A 26370-nucleotide genomic window follows, 5' to 3' on the forward strand; every position below is an offset into this window, starting at 1 on the left:
AGCATGGGGTATTGGAGACCTATTCTGTCCTGGGATTCCCATAGGGAGACAAGCATGAGGTACTGGGGACCCTATTCTGTCCTGGATTCCTACACAGGGTGTCAAGCATGGGGTACTGGGGACCTATTCTGTCCTGGATTCCCACATAGGGAGACAAGCATGGGATACTGGGGACTATTCTGTCCTGGATTCCCACAGGGTGTCAAGCATGGGGTACTGGGGACCTATTCTGTCCTGGATTCCCACAGGGAGACAAGCATGGGGTACTGGGGACCTATTCTGTCCTGGATTCCCACAGGGAGACAAGCATGGGATACTGGGGACCTATTGTGTCCTGGATTCCTCACAGGGAGACAACCATGGGATACTGGGGACCTATTGTGTCTTGGATTCCCACAGGAAGACAAGCATGGGGTACTGGGGACCTATTCTGTCCTGGAATCATCCCTAGGAGACAAGGATGGGGTACTGGGGACCTATTCTGTCCTGGAATCATCCCTAGGAGACAAGGATGGGATACTGGGGACCTATTCTGTCCTGGGATTCCCACAGGAAGACAAGCATGAGGTACTGGGGACCTATTATGTCCTGGATTCTCACAGGGAGACAACCATGGGATACTGGGGACCTATTCTGTCCTGGGATTCCCACAGGGAGACAAGCATGAGGTACTTGGGATCTATTATGTCCTGGATTCTCACAGGGAGACAACCATGGGATACTGGGGACCTATTCCGTAAGCTGGACAAGATACACAAACACCATGGCATATGAGCAAAGTGTTCCAAGCTTGCAATAGCAGAAACATCATGCTCAGATCTTCTGCAAGAGATCCACAACCTTCTCTTCAGTAGATCTGGTCTGAACAGACTTTGAGCATCATGTATGAATAAACATATAACATAAAATATGATCCTAAAGAGTCTGAAGATCTGAAACTTGTCATTAAGTAAAACTGAAATCATTTTACTTTCAGTTGTGATGAATGAATGCTTACTTGTTTCAATAATAGACATATCACCATTGTTGAAAGGGCAGACGTCATGCAGGTAATTACACAGACACAGCAGACGACAGATATCAAATGGACTTGACAGAGGTGAATGGAAGAGATGAGGGTGACATTCAGCTTAAAGGCAATTTACTGACAAACTCAGGTGCTTCAACATAGGCGTAGAGATGTCCGTCTGTTTGTTGTTTAACGCCGCACTCAGCAATATTCCAGCTATATGGCTGCGGTCTGTAAATAATCGAGTCTGGACCAGACAATTCAGTGATCAACAGCATGAGCATCGATCTACGCAGTTAGAATACGATCATATGTGTCAACCAAGTTAGCTAGGCTGACCACCCGATTGCACTTAGTCACCTCTTATGATGGGTTGCTGAAGACCAATTCTAATCTGGATCTTCATGGTTACCGTAGAGATGAGTTACATGGGGTTGGTTAATAGAAATTGCCTGGGGAATAAACAATTAGCAGACAAGGAACAGATACAGACCAGACATGGAACAGATACAGACCAGACATGGAACAGATATGGTGCAGACATGGAACAAGGGGTGTGATCAGGGACTGACAGCTCAACTATTCTGCAGATGTTTGTTTATAGACAGAATATTAATTCTGTCCATTGTTGATTCAAGATGTACAATGTAATTCTCTGTAGGAAGTTGACCAGTTTGTTTTTTCACAACGTATCATTTTTTTCAGGAAGCCAACAAAACAGTTATTTTTTATGTGTAAAAGCTGAGTCAAAATTATTGTTTTCATATTCATGGGAAAAATATTTTTTCATTTTTTTTTAAAACAGGCGAAGAACATAAGAAAATGTGATTAGAATGGCTTGTTGGGGTTTTGGAAAGTTTACATACAGTGAATTACAAAAGCTGCTTGACAGGCAAGGATATAGTCCAACCAGGAAACAGACAGACAGACAGACAGACAGACAGACAGACAACCATACTGCCAGTCGAAGGGACACCTTTGAAGCCAAGACAGTGTTTTGCAGACAGTGTAGGGAGCTAAGACGGTGTTTTGGGTTGTTGTAACTCTCTCGGTGCATCCTTCACCTCCCCTGCATGGAGCTCTGCAACAGGAGGGCCACGTTACCATAGCAACACACATAACAGTATGGGTGGGATCAATCAACATTGCAGCCAATTATACAAAGCATGCTGGGAAATTAGACACTCATCACGAAACTGCCTTACCTTCCAACAAGCTGGTGTACAATTTTAGAACCAAACATGTTAAAGTGATAGTCTTCATAAATGGGCTTACGTAACATGTCTCAAGGGACTCATTCACTGGATGGCAATGCAACTCAGAATGCAACTCAGAATAAATATTTTGAAATGGGGTAGCCTTTTGGTAAAAATGGGAACCGAGGCCGGGTTCATTTACATGGGTACATACACTTTCAGGCTGCCCGTGATATTGCTGTAACTGAAAACCCAAATCAGCCATTACCAACACACTTTCAGGCTGCAAACTGAAGAAATAGCTATTTCTGAATGAGTTCACAGACAATTTGAAGAGTCCTCCAGTTATATTATCACATGTTGACCTAATGTTGAAATGAGTGAGTGAGTTGGGTTTTAAGCCGCTTTTAGCAATATTCCAGCAATATTATGGCAGGGAACACCAGAAATGGGCTCCACCCATGTGGGTGAATCAAACCCGGTCTTCAGCATGATGAGCGAACGCTTTAACCATTAGGCTACTCCACCGCCCCACTTAATGTTGGTGTAGAGCCCGAAGTGATGCAGGTAACAGACTCTGATGAAACCTATAAGCATGGGTGTGATGCTGACACAGATTTACATCATGGTGAACCGGATCCATACCCACAAACCAAGTTTCTTGCATGTTCCTAGGAGCTGAAACTCTGCATAATGAACTATAGATGACTGGGCAAAATGTGACTCTTCTTAACAGAACTATTATTATCCACTAAAAATATAAAGTAGTAAATTGATTGCAGATGCAGGTATCTGGCACCATTAATAGTTTAGCATCTTGTACTGGTGAGCAATAACTTAGCCTCTTGCACTGGTGAGCAATAATTTAGCCTCTTGCACTGGTGAGCAATAACTTAGCCTCTTGCACTGGTGAGCAATAACTTAGCCTCTTGCACTGGTGAGCAATAATTTAGCCTCTTGCACTGGTGAGCAATAACTTAGCCTCTTGCACTGGTGAGCAATAACTTAGCCTCTTGCACTGGTGAGCAATAACTTAGCCTCTTGCACTGGTGAGCAATAATTTAGCCTCTTGCACTGGTGAGCAATAACTTAGCCTCTTGCACTGGTGAGCAATAACTTAGCCTCTTGCACTGGTGAGCAATAATTTAGCCTCTTGCACTGGTGAGCAATAATTTAGCCTCTTGCACTTGCACATAGAGCAACATAACTCACACTTTACAATAAATACAAAGTTGTTATCCATAAGTTCTCTGCTTCATTATAAACAAACAAAATCAACATACTTTCTGTGAAATTCTTTCATATTACCAAAGTAAATCTGTCATACCTTTATGGATAGTGTGAAAGAATTGTGTGTTCATCAGCAGGGATAGGTTTTAATTCATCAGACACTGTCAGCATTATTTTTTTATCATTTCTGTCATCACATCATATCTAATTTAATAATTTTATTTGAACCTTTCAAAGAATTGATTTGTAATTCCAACGATGTTGTCATAAGTCAAACACTGAGCCAGTATGTTTACGGAGACACAGAGGTATTTTCCAAATGTCTAGCTCTCAGCTATGAAAATATTTTTCAATTAAAACCTTTTATCCACAAACAGTGAGATCGTAGGACACTGATACTAAGCAGCTGCACAAAGATTGTCAATCAATGTACATGAACAGAATCAATGTCAAGACAATCCTCATCAATCAACAGATTTGGGGAAAAAAATATTCCAAACCAAGTTATAACATGATGTTTTTCCCCAAGATAACTGGTATGTCAGTTTACATGATACATGAAAAACAAAAGGGTGATCTTTAGTTTCAAATTAAAAGGATTTCAGGAGAGACCAAAAAAGAAACAAATAATGCATTTCTCCCAGTTTCACAGGAACTAAAAACCCTGATAAATACTATTGTTATTTCTTACATTTTTCATTAGTGTTTTTTAGAATATATTAACTCACAGTATAATTCACTTTAGATTATGAAATTGTCCTATTTTTATGCAATAACATTTGTAACCTTATTCAATTTCTACAATAACAAAAAAAATTCAAAAAGATAAAAATACAATAAACATGAAGGTGTATTAATATTTATGTCTTTCTTGAGGAAAAATTTACAAATTTTAATGACCCCAAAAAGACAAAACAGTTCTAAATTGCTAAATTTGAATTCCAGAGCAGTTCCTGAAATAGACCAAGAGGTCATTCTGACTCTGGTAAGTACTGTAAAGATTCTGCCTTAAAATACCAAAATTGACAGATCTTCATAAATCAACAAAATAACAAACCATGCTATGACACTTAAGAGTTAAATAACAATATTGGATTAATTGTCCCAAACAAACAAATTCACAGGCTTGTGAAAACCCAACCATCATTACCACGGAATAACCCACAGAACCACACAGCAAGAGAACACTGTTTATGGACCATGAACAGATGGCCGAAACACATCTCCTCAGTTACTGACTGATAAGAATGTGACAACAATAGCTTGGCTACTGCTGGTAAACCAGCTGACTGGATGGGAGTGAATAGAAAATACAGCTGGTTGTGAAGCCCTCCTACGGGAGATATCTGACTGACTCTTTCTGTTTTCTCCCTCAGTGGGAAGATTGATTTGTTGACAAAGTCAGCTCAAATGGATTCTTTCCTTGGTACTGAACCCTTCAACATATGGACCTTAGCGGGATCAAAGACGAATTACTGAATGTCTGTATATACTGCCAGACAAGAACTGTCTTATCTTACCCTTTTATTGGTTTGAAGTGTGGTCTGGGAGGGCCTAAAATCAAATAGTGTCAAACAGTAAAAAAGAAATGGACTTCACTCATTTACTGAACAATGAAATTTTTACAGCTTCAAAACACTAGACATTAAAGGGAACGACTGTTGACATTATTTATAAAAAAATCCCACTCACAGAATTATTGATGATAGCAACTTTAAAACAAATCTATATCTGTTTTTATTATGTAAGCATATTTTTCCGGCTACCTGATTGGTCTAGAGGTGGTCACGTGACCGTCGACAGAAAAGCATATTGACTCCAACTCAGGTCCGACCAAAAGTCAAATTGACTTGAGTTACTAAAAATAGATTTTGAAAGAATGTTTATGTAAGGGTGTCAAGCTATGACGTCATTCTATTGTTTACATGCCACAGTATTGTTGGAATAACGTTATTGGGTTGTAATCAAAATAAAATTACTTTTCTTGACTAAATGGACATGTATTGGTTTTTAGAAGCTTTTTTTCGGTAATTAGGCCAGACCAATTTTATTTCTTGTTTTACGGATCCGCCGGTCATATTTTACTTCGTCCTCGGTCAATATTGCTTTTCATGGGTCCATAAAAACAGGTATTGACCTCATCACCAGTCGATAATTGTATAATATAATTATCAATTAAAAGTTCTCAAAATGTCCACAACATTCAGTTAAGAATGTTTGAAAGGAAGACTCTGCACACATATACTGTTTGCTCAGTAATTTCAGCATGTTCAAGTTTGATTTAAGCGTTTCCTGCGTTGGTTGATAACGAGTGTTTGCAGATATATAAAATATTCCATAAACTGTCCTACAAAAATCTAGTTTCACCATTATTCTTGTAAATACTCAAATCTGGACCAGAAAACCAAATGATTTACTATAATGAGCAACAATGCTAGACCAGAAAATCAAGCAATTGACAGAATGAACAACAAAGTTGGACCAGAAAACCAAGTGACTGATATTATGAGAAAAGTCTACACCAAAGTCATCACCGAATCTGACCACATATCCTGTAATTTGCCTGGATATCAATCAATTGACCAAGAGCATAATATATATATACAGTCAAAACCCGATGAGTCGAATCGCTGGGGACCAAGTAATAAATTTGACTTATCCATGTATTCGAGACATAGGTATGTGTATGAGGGTAGAAAAAAGATGATCCAGTCCTAATTCCTCGGCCTAAGCATTTGTTTATCTAATGATTTCCATATCACTAATAGGGGCACCTTATCAGTTCCAGTCTGATTAGCACAGTGATTTCCGTAAAATCACTAATCTGCCTTTTGAACTCACCCGTCAATGGCAGAAAGGTGTGAGCCGCGCTGGTTTGTTAATTGGATCAGTTTGCTGCACCAATCAACTTCTCATTGACTGACTTCGGCTTATGTACACAAGGTTTCTGTTGTTTGAATCTCATGGGACCAAATTTCCTTTTCAAGTCATCGTGTTTATTTATGAGACGAATTTGTGTAACTGGAAATCAAATGATGACAACTATAACAGGGAATGGTCGGGACTAACAGGGACTTCGAGTTATGCATAATATTCGGGACACTGGCATTCGACTCATCGGGATTTGACAGTATATATTTTCCATAGTGGTACTCTGTAATAAGAGGAAGTAGAGGGTGTGAAAGAATGAGATTAATATTACACAGTCAGCATACATCTGTAAGACTAGGCTTTAAGACTTTAACAGGACAAAGGTCAAGGGCAAATGTCAAGGTCAAGTTCCAATGTTTTTCTCTGAAAGAAGGATCTGCTTTTTGAATGAGTTGCATCTACATTGAATAACTTCATTTATATCATGGCTTGTCAAATGATTAATGATAAATAAAAACTAGTTGATGCTCAATGCAGGTTGTGGAAATCTCAAGCACAGGGTGAGTGAGTGAGTTTAGGTCTAGCCGCTTTTAGCAATATTCCAACAATATCATGGCTAGGGACACCAGAAATGGACTTGACATATGGTACCCATGCGGGGAATCAAACCCGGGTCTTTGGTGTGACGAACGAACACTTTAACCACTAAGCTACCCCATCGTCCCTTAAGCATGGTGCTGACAGACCAAGAATCCTAATCAGACTGGGATTCAATGTCAAATATAGGATCTTCACATCTGAGTGAGTGAGTTCAGTTTTACGCCGCTTTTAGCAATATTCCAGAGCTATATCACGGCAGGTGACACCAGAAATGGGCTTCACACATTGTACCCATATGGGGAATCGAACCCGGGTCTTCGGTGTGACGAGTGAACGCTTTAACCACTAGGCTACCCCACTGCCCATCTTCACATGTCTAAGGGACACAATTCAACACAAATTCCTGTGAATTAGACGATCAGGTCTTCCAGCAGATAATTTCACAAAGCTAAATAATGACTGATGATTGTTTTCAATACATTGTCAATACACATGACCAACACAGGTAATGATGTCTTCTCACTCATGAAAGCTGGGTTCTGACTGGCTGAGGCATATTCTGTTATGTTCAATGTACCATACTAACATGTAAGTACATAATATATGAACCCTCCCCATTAGAACTGCAGAACTGTTGGCATTACATTAGCAACATATACCAATTGCAGTTTCAAATCTCAGATTGATAATGAAGGACTCTGGAAGTTTACAACATTTTGCAATGAAAATGATCTAAGGGGAATAGCGCTTCTTTCATGTCATCTGATATTTTTCAATGAACATGAAGAAGTGGATAAAAGTCTTACTGTAGAATTCTTACTATTTTGAACCATTTAAGCATGCATAAAATACATCTATACTGTATTTAGGTAGTGTAAGACAAATTTGTTGTCCACTGATCAGAGATGTAGTGATGTGCCCTTTGAAGTTATGTTCCCTAACTGTTCCCTTCTGTCTCTGGAAACAAAAACCATGGTTACATGAACCCAAATCTCCCTTGAGAAAGATGGAGAAATTACAACAATAGCACTGTAACAGACTTGGTTTGGTTTGTTTTTAATGCTGCACACAGCAATATTCCAGCTATATGGTGGCAGTCTGCAAATAATCAAGTCTTGACCAGAAAATCCAGTGATCAACATCATAAGCATCTATCTACGCAACCCTGTAAAACAAGACAACATTGTTATTCTTTCCACAAAGATGTGTACAACAAGATTCGTGTCACATGATTTCAACACAAAATCATGCTGTTATCATAGCAACTAATCAGATGAAACACACCTGTACATTGTGCAGTATTGTGCGTGGAATATGAGACAAGGGCAAATGGTCATGCTTTCAAGGATTTAAAAAATTGCTGAGAGGTCACTACAATGCACGCGGAAACAAAAACTGAAGCAGAAAACCACGTGGTGCATCGACTAATAATGTGAGGTAATAATGAACTAAGGTTGTTGAATTAATGAGAAGGAATGGATCATAGAGCTCAAAACCACACGATGACAACCAAGGGAGATAACTCTACCTGTCATTGTTGTTCATTATCGTTATCTTGGGGTTCTGAGCCGCAAGAAAAACAAAGCATCAATTAATGTTCTACACAAGTATATCCAATTAACACTTTGTTATTGTTTTTGTTTTCAATCATAAAATAATTGAAAAACATGAAAAAAATATTTAAATGCACATTGCAAACTGCACTGAATGTTAACAATCTTTAATGACATCTGATTAAATATGTGCATATATCTGCATAAATAATCTAACAAACTCATCAAAACATGATAGTGCATAAGCATGCAAATCTATATGGTTCCTGAAAACAAATAATGCTAGTCATATTGCAAAAAAATAATCAATTGGGGAGAAACACTTGCAGAAAACAGCTGATATTCAACACCAAACATGACTATTTGCATATTTAAATGAATATATACAGCACTAAAGGGTTGTACAAAAATAAAAAGGAGAAATAAATCAATTATACGCTTGTTACTGGGCTGCAAAAAATATATATGATTACAATATTGTGAGTAATCCATATGTAAATAAAAGGGTTATGCAATTAAAAAATTCTTAATCAGGTTTATGTAGCATGCAAAAACTGATGCAGCCACATCCATCAGTTTAACTTATCATATAATTAAATTAAATTTTAAAATAGCCTCATAGTTCATATGACAAACTATATCACATATATAAGTGAGCCCCTGATGATAATATGATAAAGAGCTCATTTCAGAATGAAACCACTGGTTTATATACTCATACAATAAGGTTCCATGGTGAAAAACAAGTGATCCTTTCTAGAATTCCAGAATTTTACTCACAGTGCAATACATACCTTGTGAAGAATCCTAGACAAGAATAAAGGAACACTTGTACTTTCATGTGTTCCCTTATTAGTTTCCATGAGTATATAAATCTTTCATGAGATGGAATATCAAGATAGTATATTTGAATCAGAATATTAAAAGTTATTGAAATATTACGGTCAGTATGCAAATTATCCAATATACAATTTGTTAAACTTGCCACTGTTTCCTAAAGTGAAAACCCTCCTGCTTAACTCAGACGTTAACACTGTGCATTCCGCCGCCCAGATGAGGTATATACAAAACACACTTGATCATATTTCACAGACATTGATCTGATTTTTACCATTATCAGTAACTTTAAGGGCCTAAAAACACAATATTAGGCATAAAATGTTCACCTTCTCCAGACAAGTTTGTGTTTAAACATGGAACGTTATGGCATGTGTCTTTTCACAAACGCAGCCCTGAAGTATGCTTATTCTTATAGCCTATTTGCTAGAAATGAGAAACTTTAATGTCTTTTATCAGCACTAAAAACATGTCCAAAATAATCTTTTCCTGGTCCTGTGGTTTCATGGCCAAGTAAGCCCTGACAACAAACAATACAACTGTTCTGGATTACAGTGAGTGAGTGAGTGAATGATTATTGTTTTATGTTGCTTTTAGCAATATTCCAGCAATATCACTGCAGGGGCCACCAGAAATGGGCTTCACACATTGTACCCATGTGGGGAATCGATCCCGGTTCTTCAGCGTGACGAGCCAACACTTTAACCACTAGGCTACCCCACCGCCACTACAGTTGGTAGAAAAGCCAGCTGTCAACATTATATTTTGAGTGCAAGAAATGGTGTCTATTCATATCATTGCATTCATAGTGTGAAAAGCATACAAAAAATTAAGTAGGTCAAGGTGACCTACATATGTATGGTGGCTAAACATGCCTGATACAAAACTTCAAGACATACAAAATCTATGAAATTCCCTCAGCTGCTCTACAATCCCACCAAAAAAATTAACCATACCAAATATACAGATAAAATAAAAAATAGGTCAGAACTCACACAGATTAATACAGTTGGAAATCTGGATCTTATGTTACACCTCAAAAGTAGGTCACAGTGCCCATTAATCTTAAAAATACTAATTCAACTGAAAGCTTTTAAAAATACCCTTTAAAAATCACTAAAATAGGGCACTGTGTATGTTAATTGGAGTGTTAACCTCAAACTGATTTCAATGACATGCTCTGGCCATGGTCAAGGTCAAGGCAGTTTTTCAGAAATCATATGATCAGCTGTTATTGTAATGGTCATTCAAATAAGAAAGATAAATAATCTAGTTAATGATTACATGTTCTAGGCAAGCTGAAAGTTTGTACTGCAAACCTACCTTCTTCATTTGAGAAACAACACTGCCTGAAACATTCATCTTTATCCATGGATTTACAATAAATGGAATAAAATAGCATAATGCAGACATAACTATTTTCTTCAAGGGCGAAATTTGCATTTGAACTCAGTGCCTATGAGTGCACAGTTAAAGAAAACCATTTTTTAGAATATGACAAAAGATAGTGTGCCAGTCTGATTAACCATATTTATATGAAAATACAGATTCTTTAATGAGTGAGTGAATTTAGTTTTATGCTGCACTCAGCAATATACCAGCTATATGGCAGCAGTCTGTAAATAATTGAGTTTGGACCAGACAAACCAGTGATAAACAGCATGCAACTGGGATATGAGGACATATGTTAACCAAGTCAGTGAGCCTGACCTATCCGATCCCATTAGTTGCCTCTTACGACAAGCATGGGTTACTGAAGACCAATTCTAACCCAGATCTTCACAGGTCATATATTTGTAAACCCTTCTGAGTTGCCAAGAGGGTATATCACTTCTGATAACAGGTACAAGTGTGCAATTAAAAAAAAGGTACAAGCGTGCAATTAAGGAACACTGACGGAATCAGAATTTATTGTACACTACAGTTGTCGAGTGCACTGGGTGCACACATAATAAATTGGCTCATTCCCAAGCTTGCTAAAAAAACCTATACTAGATAAACTATCTTGTGGTTATCCAGTACTTTCTTACCAGGGACGGTGTGAAAGAATGAGATTAATATTACACAGTCAGCATATATCTGTAAGACTAGGCTTTAAGACTTTAACAGGGCAAAGGTCAAGGGCAAATGTCAAGGTCAAGTTCCAATGTTTTTACTCTGAAAGCAGGATCTGCTTTTTCACTCAGTGTCTTTTCTTTCAAGATATCCTGTGAATAATTTATATTCAGGGAGTAAAGGCGATATCATTCATATTTTTAAAAATATTCTGTCAAATTTTCAAAAGGATAAAAATAAAGAAAAAAATTCCCAGTGAATTCCCCCAAGATCAAATGTTCCATCATTTATATATAACACAGAACAGCAGCGACAGGAGTATCCTGTTTTTGGTTGTAGCCAAGACAGTTATAATCCATTCTCACAATCCATTTTTTCAGCAATTCCCCATCTAGCTGCCACTGAATTTAATACATAAAATGTCAATGCAAAAGAGTTACAATTCTTGACTATCTTAAGAAACAGCAATTTGGTGTAACTGGCAAAAGAGCATGTTTGTTTGTTGGTAAAGGGCCGGCTTTCTAGACTTGGAATTTTAAACATCAGATATGTAATCATGAGCTGCCCAAACCGTTTTTCAAAATTTATGCAAACAATTTTGGTTACATTTGTTTCCACTTCGCTGCATGATAGTATCAAGAAAAATTCTGAAAAGAAACCTGATCAAACACTTTGTTAAAGATGAGGATGACAGGCTGAAATGTCCCAATCATTAATATAGTCAAAACATTTGCTGCAGTGTCTCAATGGCTTCTGCAAACAATATATACTCATGGAAAAAAATAAGGGAATATTTGTAAAGGAAGCATGTTTCACAAATACCAGAGTGAGTGAGTGAGTGAGTTTAGTTTTATGCTGCACTCAGCAATATTCCAGCTATATGGCAGCGGTCTGTGAATAATCAAGTCTGGACCAGACAATCCAGTGACCAACAGCATGAGCATCGACCTTGGCAATTGGGAACCAATGACACGTGTCAACCAAGTCAGCGAGCCTGACCACCTGATCCCGTTAGGCGCCTCTTACGACAAGCATGGGTTACTGACGATCAATATTCTAACCCGCACCTTCACGGGTTACAAATACCAGATAATGAAAGATGGCTGTAGTCCCATTTCACCCAACCACAATGACTTGTACTATTATTTTCTGTCTTCTATAATAATAAAGTTGTTGTTCGTTCCCTTATTTTTGTCTATAAGCATATAAAAACCTGGAGAAAATACAAGAAAGATATGCTGAATATGCTCAAAATATCCTCACACCTGAAGTAAATTTACATTGATTCTCTGAAATATGAAACACAGATGTGACAGTTATATCAAACACTATATATTATACAACACGGAAGATTAATGCATATTTTTCAGACTCAAGCTACTTGAAGTACACAAGGATACAAACACAACAACCAAAACACATCTTTGATCATGCTTATGAGAAAGTCTAAAAAAAGCATTGCACAATCATAATCATAAGCATACTTATACTTATATAAATAAACTTTGTCATGAAATAATACAATATGTGATAACCTGATAGTGTTCCTACCATGCCACTGCTGACAATAAACAATCCACAAAAGTGTGTTTCTTAACACTGTCAGGGACTGACCATTTTTCAAGGGTACAAATTACAATACATCCTTTCAGGACAAGAAATTTGTTTCTTTGCTGTCAGTTTTTGCTCATTAAACAAAACAGAGCCAATCTGAAAATAAAATCACTAAAACATTTGTCCCTCATATAACTTTGACTATCACTTGATTAGCATATTTTTAGTCACTAAAATATATTAAGCACATAAAATTCACCAGTAGTGTCATGGATTTGCAGAAATAGAATATTAATTCTTCCATTTTTAGTGCCTTCTGGGAATGTAAAATAGGATGATACAGGGATGTCATCTATCACCCCTCTTTTTATAATATCAATCTGGCATGGCATTATACATGAAACTTCTTAAGGCACTTCAGGGAAAGACATTTGTCTATTATCTGGATAAGGTCTGCAAAATGCAGCTATCAGTGAGTGAGTGAATTCTTCGCCAGCATTTCCATATTATCCAGATTTGTCAGCTTCATGTGGGAGAAAACCAAGGTGATACAGATGTTAGCAATTTGCCACTTAATTGAAACGGAGCTGACAAACCTAGAGACAATGAAATCTTGGATTTAAACCCACAGTCTACAGTGTTTCACTCGTCTGAAAGACACAAAATGCTGTGCAGGACTTATAGATAAGCTGTGTCGCTAAGCATGCAGTGTGATCTCAGGATCTAATGGTGTAACAGATTCAGGGCACTACACACACCACATTATGTATTTCTACAAGCTATAGCATGCACTGCAAATAAAACCAACATGTGACAGAAGGCCAACGTGTTGCTTGCAATTACATCCAGCTGGAACTGAAGATACTATTTCATGCAGAGACAAGAAATAGCATTGAACAGATATCACATTAAGTGAGGACAATGATTGGCTTGTGTCCTGTATAAGCTCTGTAAACCACAACTCAAGGCATGATATGAGATTTAATCTCTGATTTGATTGGTATTTGGCAGTGGACCCATGTTTTCCCCTTTGGATCCTTTTGGATGCAAGGTATACAACTCCAATATACCGTTTGTGTGCTGTATAACCACTGGGTTGCTATTCTTCGTAATGACCATGCACGTGCAACATTCCAAGGCAAGGCAATCTGATTCAGAGAACAGAACAAGCCTTTGTCTGTCAAAGTTTAGCATTTCTGGCATATGTTGTTATTATTAGTGCCCCTGCCTCAAGTGTTAAAAGTCATTATCCAGCCTCATTTAAGAATGTCGAGTTTTGATTGGTTCACGTGACTCTGATAAAATACCATGTACACCCGTCACCATCCGCGAGCAGGGAGTACAAAAGTCATATTATCCCGCCACGCCTCGATGACCACGCGGAGTGAGAAAAGCGTGCATTGCCAAGCCTTAAGTAACGTGCGCTGGATTGAGGTCAATCGATCAGCTGGTGTCAAAATGGCAGCAAGGAAACGATTTGCCACAACAACTGAGAATCAAATTGATGTGTATTGCTTTCTTTTGATTTAGTAAAAACATTCGGCTAGATAAATGCGTTATCACACCGTGTCGAGGGTAATACAGGGTTTTATCAGTCCCTCGTAAGGTTGTATTCGCCTCCGGCTTGGCTAATACTCGGGACTGATAAAACCCTGTATTGCCCTCAACACGATGTGATAACTTATAATATCACCCTTGAAGAAGTCATTTACCTATACTTTTAAAAATTGTATATTTCACTTTGCAGTCTTTTTATTATCACACAGATAAACAGTCGGGTGAGAACATTAAAACAAAAATAGACAACCAATTAGACATTTAAGACACCCATTTTATGATTTTCTTGAAACTTTGACACATTAGAAAATGTTTGTCTATGGCCAAGAGTTGTGGTTACAGAGCATACAAGATGTAACCATATTCCACCTGGTTCGAGAACTTTCGACTGCAGTCCCATAGTGGAGCAATCACCAAATTTTCTTGAATGGCCACCTGAAAACATCCACATGCTTCATTCACATACTTGGTCAACTTTCCATAAACCTTCCAAGGAGGAGTTTCTACCATGCTGACTTATCAGGGGGGATATCTTTCGGTAAACTTTCAAAAGAGCCAAGTCTGGTGAAAATAATCACCTCTTACTGGATAAAATATGAGTGATCATTTATTTGACACAAATCTGGATAATTTTTTTTTACTCTTTTCGCTAAGATAGTCACAAGTGCAATACATTAACACTAACTTACGACTATCTTAGTGCCAAGAGAGCTTCGAAAATCTAGTCCCTGGACCATACAAGAAAGGCCTTGGGACATCCAACCAAAGTCCAAAATGTAATGAAAGGTAACTATGTTTTTGATTTTATAACACAGCTGTATTTTTTTCAGGAAGACAATGAATCAGGAATTAAACATAATGCAAATATAAATAATATAGAAATATAATATAATATAAATAATTTAGAAACATGTCAATATACAAAGAAAAGCTGTTTCTTATGATTTTCAGCCTTTCAGTTTATTGGCCGAAACATATGATGCAAGATGTTCACAACGGCCAATGTGGTCGACATTACCAAAATACAAGTTACACTTGCTACATTATTTAATCCCAGATTGACAGCCCTCTAAATAAAATACTTTTGTCTTGGAAACTAATTTTTCAGTATGTTAAAATAGGATCTGGTGTCTTTTCAGGAAACATGCTGACTATACTAAGGACATACAAGTATGGAAACTTCTCCTTTGAATATGTAATGAGTCAAATATGTTGACCAATACTACACTCTCAGTTTGCTGAAGGACACAGATATAAAGAGAAACGGGGCCTCATAAAATGATTCAGATTAATAATTTGAAAAATATCTTTATGTCTCTGTGTATTCATCTGCTTTTTTTAAACATACACCTGAAACAAGTATAAGCAACCCCCTTCTCTAATTTCATATATCCTGAACTTTTAAGTTCCTTTTGGAGCCAAGTACAAGCCATATTTCCTATAATGAATGCCCTGGGTGGTTAAAATAAGAAACAAAGGTGATGTTTCTTAAAACCATGCACAAATTAAGCTTGTGGTCGAGATAAGGAAGTTGTGAACAAAACTATTTCAGACACACATAGAACTTAAACATGGATAAGAAAATATTTATGTAAGTTTTCAGACACTAGCCATGACTATTTACAGACTTGACTAGAGGTTTGTCACTACAGGCACTTTAAAACATCATTCACAGACCGGTCATGACATTTATCAGGGGAAGCTTAATACAGCATTTACGGCATGCCATTGATTTCATTTTGAAATATGTCTGAGATTTTGGAAATTAACTAATTGACATGCAAATATTTGAGGAGCTTATCATCTTTCTAGGTGTATACTATTCTCTCCTTGATATATACTATTCACACTTTGCTAAGGATCAAATCATGGATTCAACAGAAAACTATGATGTGGGGCCAAATTTGGTTTAAGTATCTAAGCTTAATGTTAGCATGGATCCTAGGTTTCAGTATGTCATTGCATCTTGTGGATCCCATATCTGGTATTGACAGGTGTTGTTTATTTGTCAATGACTCGTTCCATGATATGCAAAATGATTGGTGCCATGAAAACCATTTTTATGGTTACTCATGTATCAAGTGCATACGGTTAGATTAAAGTGGCTGTTTGCCTAAAGACAGGTTACCATATCATTATTTATCCAGTTTTAAATGGATACAATTTCAAATTATAAGTCTACGTTCAAGTAAAGTTGTGAATTTTTGTGATCCTTATCAAAGTGTGAGTAGTATATATTCCTACCAGTCCTTCAGCAAAAGGAAAGTTTAACCACATCAAATTAATTACAAGTCCTTCAATATCTTTAAAAAGGAGATGATTTCATAGCCCCTACAATATTTCTAAAAGTCTATTCAAGGTATATTCTCGTTAACCTGCCAGATACACCTATGTAATACCCCAGCATTTATCAGCACTTTATTCAACTATGTGATGCAGAGTCTTGTGAACAAACATTGTACAATATAATACACCCTTGATTTACCTGTGAATATTCTTCTGAAAGGTAAGTACTGCAGTAAATATTTCAACGGACAGAAAAGTGCACTAAATTGATCACTGACCCTATTCCTTGTAACACATAGACACCCAGAGCATCATTCCACAAAGTGATCTTGGCGCTATGATTATCACAAGCCTATGTCAAAGTATGGGAGTCACAACCATTTTAGCGCTAAGATCATTTTGAGGAATGGGGCCCAGGGTGCTGTAACAATGTGCAAAGCAATCTTAGCGCTAAGGTAACTGTAACTCCCATACCTTAACATAGACTTAAGGTAGTCTTAGCGCTAAGGTAACTGTAACTCCCATACCTTAACATAGACTTAAGGTAGTCTTAGCGTTAAGGTGACTGTAATTCCCATACCTTAACATAGACTTAAGGTAGTCTTAGCGCTAAGGTGACTGTAACTCCCATACCTTAACATAGACTTAAGGTAGTCTTAGCGCTAAGGTAACTGTAACTCCCATACCTTAACATAGACTTATCGCTAAGGTTGTTTTGAACAGCACCCTGGGTTCTAATTTGATTCAACAAAATGATCTCAGCATTATGATTATAATAAACCCATGTCAAAGTATCGGGGTTACGATCATCTTAGCGCTAAGATCATTTTCTTGATCACAGCTGGCTCTTGTTCTATCATTGCTGTATCCACCTCAACAATGCTTGAATATTTACAAATAATTGAAAAGACAAGTAATTAATTGCTATGGCTATATACTAAACTATATATATTAATAAATATATATACATACATCCTGTATAATACTTTCTACAACTAAACAGACATAATTATTCAAAAACAAGGGAGATAGTTATAACAAGCTACATATCATCTAACAGGTACAAAGCACAAGGCAGATCCTTGTGCAACCAATACGTCACAAATGTCATTTTTTAAAAAATAATTCGCAAAGTGATCAAACATTTTTTTCAATTTTATTTCATAGATTGAGCCAGAAATTAAAGGTTTACAGGTTTATACTACTCAAAAGAAATCAACAAAACAAATTAACTACAGGATTATGAATGAATGGGTGTTTTTTTATTTCTTTTGAGTAGTATTTAATTTTTGTCGCTCATTTTACAGACAGCTGGGAATTATCAAGGAGTGAGTGAGTTTAGTTTTACGACGCTTTTAGCAATATTCCAGCAAATTTCCCACCACCCCGAATTATCTAGGAGGTCTGAGAGGCTGATACTTTGCTCTTCAGCCACACATATTACACAGATGCCAGTATATATTAAACACATTAGGGATCATGATTATTTTGTAGGAGTTTCTTGTGCATAGAAATTAAAAAATATTTCATGATACATAATATTTTCATTCAATATTAAAGCCCCAAAAGGTGTCCCATTTCTGGTTATGGTAATCTGACTTCTGAAATGATTAGCCCGAATTCATGGCTAATACATTTTGGAATTTTAGAAAAATGGAGATGTTCCACAAAGCACTGTTGAATAATATCTAAGCACTAAGATGTTCGTACCTCCCATACTTTAATGCAGACTTATGACAATCGCAGCGCTAGGATTGTGCTGTGGAACAGCATCAAGGACACACAGTCCCACTGTTGCACAAACGGTGTACATGAGTGAATAATGTTTGATGCCGCATGTAGCAATATTTTAGCAACGTCATGTCAGAGGACACCAGAAATGGGCTCCAGACATTATACTGACTGACTGACTGAGTTTGGTTTTACGCCGCTTTTAGCAATATTCCAGCAACATCACGGCAGGGTACACCAGGAATGGGCTCCAGACATTATACACACATTAGGAATTGAACGTGGGTGTTCAGTGTGACGAGCAAATGCTTTAACCACTTAGGCTACCCTAACTCCCCTGAACTAAACAATACTGGTTTTCAATTTGAGTGTCCTTTGCTCTATGGGGAAAATCATAGATAAATCCGCTGACGGAGACAAACATGATTATCAAAACATATTTTACTAGCAGAGATCCCTGAGACACCTTGCACCCCTTTGTGTTGTCTAGTTATTTACAAAATCTGTTTGGGTTATATTCCAATTTCCATACTTACTTCACTGTCATAACAGATGTCAGTTTAATGATTTGATATGATTTATAACAGACCTGCAGTAAATACTATATACTGACTGACTGACTGATTGAGTTTGGTTTTACGCCGCTTTTAGCAATATTCCAGCAACATCACGGCGGGGAACACCAGAAATGAGCTTCACACATTGTACCCATGTGGGGATTCGAACCCGGGTCTATGGCGTGACGAGCCAACGCTTTAACCACTAGGCTACCCCACCGCCCCTACTATATACTGCCACTCACAAGCTGATGTTGATGAATCTATTTTCCAATTTAATCTGAGGAACACTGCTCAACTAAATCCTTATTAATCAACAACATCCTTCAAACGCCATGCTTCATCACAACAACAAAATTGGAAACACCATGCTTGTCCACATTGTTCAATACCCTCATTTGACTGTTAGTAAACTTAATTTTATTCATTCCTCCAATGGTTAAAATCAGAGTCCAATCAAAACTGCTGCTATTGTCTATCTAGACAAAAGAAATGGCAAGCCATCTTTGAATAAGTGAATATGTCCTTACTGTGAACACAGCATCATTAACTACTCAAAACAAGGTACGGATCAACCAATTCTTTCACATTACAATACAGTGAAACCTGCCACTGCCAACACCGGTACCTGTCTAATCTGGCACACTGTCACAACCGACATAACATTTTGGTCCCGCCATTTTACAACGGAAAAGATTGTCACTGTCTAATCTGGCACCCTGTCTAAACTGGCATTTTATTTCGGTCCCGAGGGGTGCTGGTTTAAACAGGTTTCACTGTAGTTAATCATGCATGAAATAAGTTGATCTGTAACTTTTTTGAGAAGTACACCAAACTGCTTACAGGTTTGAATAATGTCTACATGGTGTTTCAAGGAAAGCACACAAGGCATTTTTGTTAATTATTCGATTACAATTAATTTGAAATGCTGAACAATTTAATTACAAATACTCAGAATGCATTTATTTTAAGTGCAAAGAAGATGACATATGCTATCATAAGCAATAACATTTCATTTTTCATAAAAGTAATATGACCAATGTACATAATGTTTTGCAAAAAATTGGAATACTGGTAACTTCAGTCTGATGCAGTCCACAGGGATACCATAAGTCTATTCAATATACACAATTTTGTAAAAACCAAGTGCTGCATAAAATAAATACATAAATAAATGAATGAAAGTCTCTTACTAAGTCACTTTCCCAAAAGACATAGTAGGCCATGATAAATTAATTATTAAATATACTTAATCCAAGCCTGCCTCAGCACTAAACATCAAACTCACTTCATTTGTTTTCGAACATTTGCAGACAAACACACCATGGATTAATGTGGCCATTTGTCTGTTCATCCAAGGCAAGAGGAATTGCAGAGAGTCTAGTTGTTTTTGCCCAAAATATAGGTTGTAATATAAATAAACACTAGTCCTAATGAGCAGCAAACTACATGTGACCAGTGGTATCTTTACCTGTACACTGTACATTGTTCAACATTCATTCTTCATCCAAAATTGCATCAATTGTTTCTGTAAAGCTACATTTGTTTTGAAAAATTTGTACTAAAAAACAACCAATTAAACTGAACATGTCTCCTGACTCAAATTTGTTAAAAGGTTTCTTGAATATCTAATAAATAACTTATGATGGCCTGAAAGAGGAATGTGACTGGAAGAGCTATTGCGGAACGGTCAAGATATTTTCTCATATAAAGCACATGCTGAGTCATCATCAAACCACATCACACCATAAGAAAATACAACACCACATGCCCTTCACCTTGGCAGTGCACACGAAAAGCGGGTACAGTCAACAGTGGAGTCGGAACGTATAGTTCGTATCGTTTGACATCGAAGTGTACCCATTGGTCCTGAAGATACACATGATACTACACCTTAAACAGAGCTAAACACAATCTATCCTCGATCAGGGCATGGAAGTAAAGTCATCTAGCCCCGAACGTGAATAGATATCTATTATCTCACGCTGATGATGATTTCAAGAATTATGTTCACAATTCTAGATGCCATTTTTTGATGTCACAAATGTCTTGGAAGCATTTGAATTGGTGGTTACAGATGACCAAATTACCAAATTGTGGATCAAGTTACATGTCATAAGTTTATACAGTGAAACCTTGTTATCTCAAATGTACTGACATCTTGAACCTATTCTGCAGTTCCTACCACTTCACTAAATATATAGTCATGAACGTGTTCTCTTATCTGTATTCAAGATAAAATACTAAGTCATATCTCTATCCCTGGAGTGGTTACTAGGTTTAACTTAACTACACAACTTTGTGTATTTATTAGTGGTGTTCCGATTAATTGAAATAATCGAAGATTGGTCGTAGTGACTAAATGACCAAGCAATCGATCACAATTTCTCATAATCGAACACAACCAATTCTGGAACACTTGTTTTCATTAACAATATTTTTCACATGGTTGGTTTTGTCTGTTACATTTCGTAAGCACTACAAGCTCGTTTCAAGTCACGATTGAATTTATCTTAAAGATTCCAAGAAATTTATGTTCCTAACATACTAGTCATCCTTTAAAGATGTGAAATTTTGCCACAAAACCCCATTTTACCTTATTTTTGTGTGCATTAACAAATTTCATAAATGATGCTAACCAATTATTTTCGATGATTGATCGGTAGTAATGAACCGATCATCAATTATGAGATTTTAACCGATTCCCAACACAAGTATTTATCTTGATACTTGCATGAACAGTTTTGAAAAGCTCAAATATATCTAGTACCTTATCTCACAAATCTAACATTGCTGTAGAAGTTCAGTGCAATTTAAACTGATTGTTAAACCAATTATATACTTATGTTTTAATCCTACTGTACTGCTAAGCTTTATTGACAAAAAAATCCCAGACATGACTAAAACCATGGCAGCACTTCCTGGTTACATCAAAAAGTGCTATTCAAAGTCGGATAAAAGGAATGTGACACTTCTCACAATATCCATATGACAGACACTTTCTTGTTTCTGTCAAGTGGAGATTAATTAGTGAAAGACATTATTCAGTGATAGCTGCTATGCCTAATAGAGGTAAATGTACACTATCCATAATTTGTCTCAATACTTACCAATCAATGCCAGAAAAACACATTTCTAGTTTTCATTGCACATTTATTGCAACTGTATTGCTATTGCTCTTTAATACTGTTACGTGACCTGACTGGAAGTTCAATCCATGCTAACTCAAATGGATATCTAGAAGTTCCAATAATCTTCAATTAAATTGAGATAACAGGGTTTGATTGTACATACTCAAGTTCTCAAAGGATCATTTTTTGTGGACTTAGATTTCGTTAAAGAAACCATCGTCATTTATCTGTATCCTGTCTTGCTTGTCTGGATCTCAGCCATGTCATAAACACATGCACATATTAATATAGTAAATCGTGTGTAGCACAACAAATTGAAAAAAATATCCATCACCTTAAAAATAAATTAACAAAATTACAATGTGAAAAAAAGAAAAAGTTAAAAAATGTTCACAGGTGTAAAAAGAACGAATGTTGGCTGCTAAGATATTAAACACATATTTGACATGTTTATCATGCAGTAAATGAAGGAACATTAATCCGAATAAACATGTACCAAGAATATCAACTGATGTGTTGAGTGTTTGTGCTTCAGTTAACAGAAGAACTGCATTCATTGCACAAAACAATACTAGTACTACGTGCAGTTACAACTTCAACATGAGTACAACAATTTTAGTGTTCCTCACTCAGTCTAAGGAGATCAATGGTCCCAATTTCTCCCCGCATGTCTATAACTAGATAACTGTTCCCCAGATTATTACAAAGTTTACATGAATGTTGCCTGGTTTTATCCACAAGTATGTAACTAGATAACTGTTCCCCTGTTTAACACAAAGTTACATGAATGTTCCCCCGGTTTTATCTTCAAGTCCTTAACTAGATAACTGTTCCCCTGTTTAACACAAAGCTTTCATGAATGTTCCCCGGTTTTATCTTCAAGTCTTTAACTAGATAACTGTTCCCCTGTTTAACACAAAGCTTTCATGAATGTTCCCCGGTTTTATCTTCAAGTCTTTAACTAGATAACTGTTCCCCTGTTTAACACAAAGTTACATGGATGTTCCCTGGTTTTATCTTCAAGTCTTTAACTAGACAACTGTTCCCCTGTTTAACACAAAGTTTACATGAATGTTCTCCTGTTTGCTCCACAAGTCCTTAACTAGATAACTGTTCCCCTGTTTAACACAAAGTTACATGAATGTTCCCCGGTTTTATCTTCAAGTCTTTAACTAGATAACTGTTCCCCTGTTTAACACAAAGTTACATGAATGTTCCCTGGTTTTATCTTCAAGTCTTTAACTAGATAACTGTTCCCCTGTTTAACACAAAGCTTTCATGAATGTTCCCCGGTTTTATCTTCAAGTCTTTAACTAGATAACTGTTCCCCTGTTTAACACAAAGTTACATGAATGTTCCCTGGTTTTATCTTCAAGTCTTTAACTAGATAACTGTTCCCCTGTTTAACACAAAGCTTTCATGAATGTTCCCCGGTTTTATCTTCAAGTCTTTAACTAGATAACTCTTCCCCTGTTTAACACACAGTTTATATGAATGTTGCCCACTTTTATCCACAAGTCTTTAACAAGATAACTGTTCTCTGGTTTAACACAAAGTGTACATGAAATGTCCCCAGTTTTATGCATGAGTCTTTATATTATATGAAATGTTCTCCAAATTTTATCCATAAGTTAACATAAGCAGATGACTGTTCTCCAGTTTTAGGCAAAATTGACTGAAATGTTCCTGTTGAAATTGATTGCACCCTTCTTTCCCACTAATGTTGGATCAATGACCGTTCCTTATGTTAGTATTTAAAATGTTCCCAAGTTCAATTACTAAGTAAAGATACACATTTCCTGAGGTGTTCCAACATTAAGATAAATAATTTCAATATTCTGTTCACATGGAGGCTGTTCTCCAATTTTATCGCTAAGTTAAGATCAACTAAACCAATATTCTATCCACAAGTAGACGACTGTTCCCCGGTTTTATCGCAAAGTTAATCAACTACACCAATATTCTGTCCAAAAGTAGAGATGTTCCCATTTTTATTTGGAATTGACAACAATTTTCTTTTCTTTTTCACAAAATGTTTAAGATATTTTTGCACTGCAGAATATTATCCAAAGACACGATTCATAAGACTCACTAATTTCTACCAAACTAAACTACATCTAAAGGTTCCAGGCTGCAAATAAGTCTCATATTAGTTGTCTGTCCAATAGTTTCTACAGATATGCTTGTGTTCTTTATGCATGACAAGGATACATACCAAGTCTTTATTTTGACCCGTGCCTCTGGTTTATCACATATACTAAATGTTGGAGAAAAACAATTAGGAATCTCATCCTCAAAACATTAACTCTCCCAGTCCAATAAAAATATAATTAAAAAAACATTAAAAAATTGATTAAATGACAGTCTTAACCTTTCATCCCTTTCATGGCACTATTTCTAACATTCAAGTTTCAAAGTTAATTCTAAGTGTTACAACATTCAGTGGGAATTACGAGAGTAAATGTTGTTTTATGCCATACCCAGTACTATACCCAGTTATATGATATAGCCAATCAGTAACAGAATCAGGGCCAGGACAACTAGTGATTGACAGCATGAGCACCAACTAATGCATCAGGGAAAGATGTCAACCTGGACACAGATTATATACCTGCTTTAATGGTACTGATTTAAACATATTTGATTCATTGAAGAACAGGATTAGGCATAAGTTTTCCAACTTAATGAAGCCCTCTTCCGGCACTTACAAGTAGGGAATTCTACATGTGGACAAAGTTTATGTTCTTATTGAGTCACACTAAAAACCAAACTATGGTATTATGAGTGAGTCAGTCAGTTTAGTGTTACCTGGCTTCTTGCAATATTCCAGCAATATCACAGTGAGTGACACCAGAAATGAGCTTCACACATTATACCCATGTGGGGAAGCAAACCCGGGTCTTCAGCGTTATGAGCGAACACTTTAACCACTTGGCTACCTACTACTTTGGTGAAACCTATGAGCATGGTTATGATGCTGACAAACTTAGAAATATATTCTGGTGAGGTGAAGTGAGGTGAAGTGAGGTGAGGTGAGGTGAAGTGTGAGGTGAGGTGAGGTGAGGTGAGGTGTGGGGTTTAACGTTGTACTTGAGAATATTTCGCTCATATGCATTTCGTGCATGCATGTGTATGTGAGGCTGCTTGTATTAGCCCAGACTTAAGCTGGTTTTATAATGCTAGCTCACTGACATACCATGCCGCAGTTAAGCATGAATACCCCACTCAGACACATTATACTGACTCCGAGCCAACCAGTCCTTGTTGCACCCATTAATGCCGAGCACGTGGCGGGGACCAACAAGTACCATATCTTTTGGTATGACACGGCTGGGGATCGAACCCGCGACCTTCCGCTCTACGGTCGGACGCTCTAACAACTACAACGCGGAGGTGGTCCCACCATCAGGAATAAAATCCGAACTTTAAATTCCAAATCTTCCAACCAAATTCCCCACCCATGCCCCTAACACACTGTAAAACCAACTTGCAAAACTAATGACTTTACAATATACACAAGGATGAAAGGTTAAAGACATAGTAGATTTTTGATAATTAACCACCAAAAAACACTCAATATTTCCCCATTTTGATGCAATTAATTAACCTTTCTTCTGTTCCGATCAATAAATTTGATACCACGTCCCGATGAAGAAACCTCATATCTGGGAAATCAATTCAACATGTATATTTCACAGGTGACTAATCTTTCCATCAACTCACCAAATATTGTGAAACAAAACAATAAATTGATTATTTTTTGTCAGGGATCATCTCAAAAACTTTAAAATCAATAAGAAACATACTTTTACATTCATCAGACCAAACAAATAAATTTAGAAACATGAGTAGTGTGTAATGATTTAGAGCATGTGAACACATCATTACTAGCTAAATAATACATCTTCAACAATGAATAAACAATTTTGTTAATTCAACTATCAGATGTGATTTACTAAAATCTAACTGGAAAAGCTCTTACCATCAGTGATGACGTATTGTGGATTTTGGCACAGTATCTCCTTGTATCCTTCTCGGAAAGACGGGCTGCGGAAAGCGTAGATGATGGGATTACAAGCACTGTTCAGATACCCGAACATGTACGCCTGCAAAGGAGAAAAAGAATGAGTGAGTTTAACTTATGTTATATTTGGGATTACACTTTCTTTGTAAAGTACTCTTGCTAGTACTTTTTGGGTTGAG

The 26370-nt window shown here is 36.8% G+C and overlaps 1 protein-coding gene across 2 annotated transcripts in view; it reads right to left on the bottom strand.

The window, feature by feature from the left end:
• LOC124253861 (neuropeptide FF receptor 2-like) overlaps positions 1-26370 on the bottom strand; it is a 256788-nt gene that overhangs the window by 9060 nt on the left and 221358 nt on the right. For both annotated transcript variants that reach the window (XM_046687709.1, XM_046687710.1), the window contains 2 exons: positions 26150-26273; positions 14832-14897 (listed from right to left, as the gene is read on the bottom strand). In XM_046687709.1, coding sequence (XP_046543665.1) covers positions 14832-14897; positions 26150-26273 — 190 coding nt within the window. The remainder of the gene's footprint in view (positions 1-14831; positions 14898-26149; positions 26274-26370) is intronic.

Source organism: Haliotis rubra, unplaced genomic scaffold, assembly GCF_003918875.1.
Source record: "Haliotis rubra isolate DU_JTF1 unplaced genomic scaffold, ASM391887v1 Scf556, whole genome shotgun sequence".
In the NCBI taxonomy this organism is placed as follows: Eukaryota; Metazoa; Mollusca; class Gastropoda; order Lepetellida; family Haliotidae; genus Haliotis; species Haliotis rubra.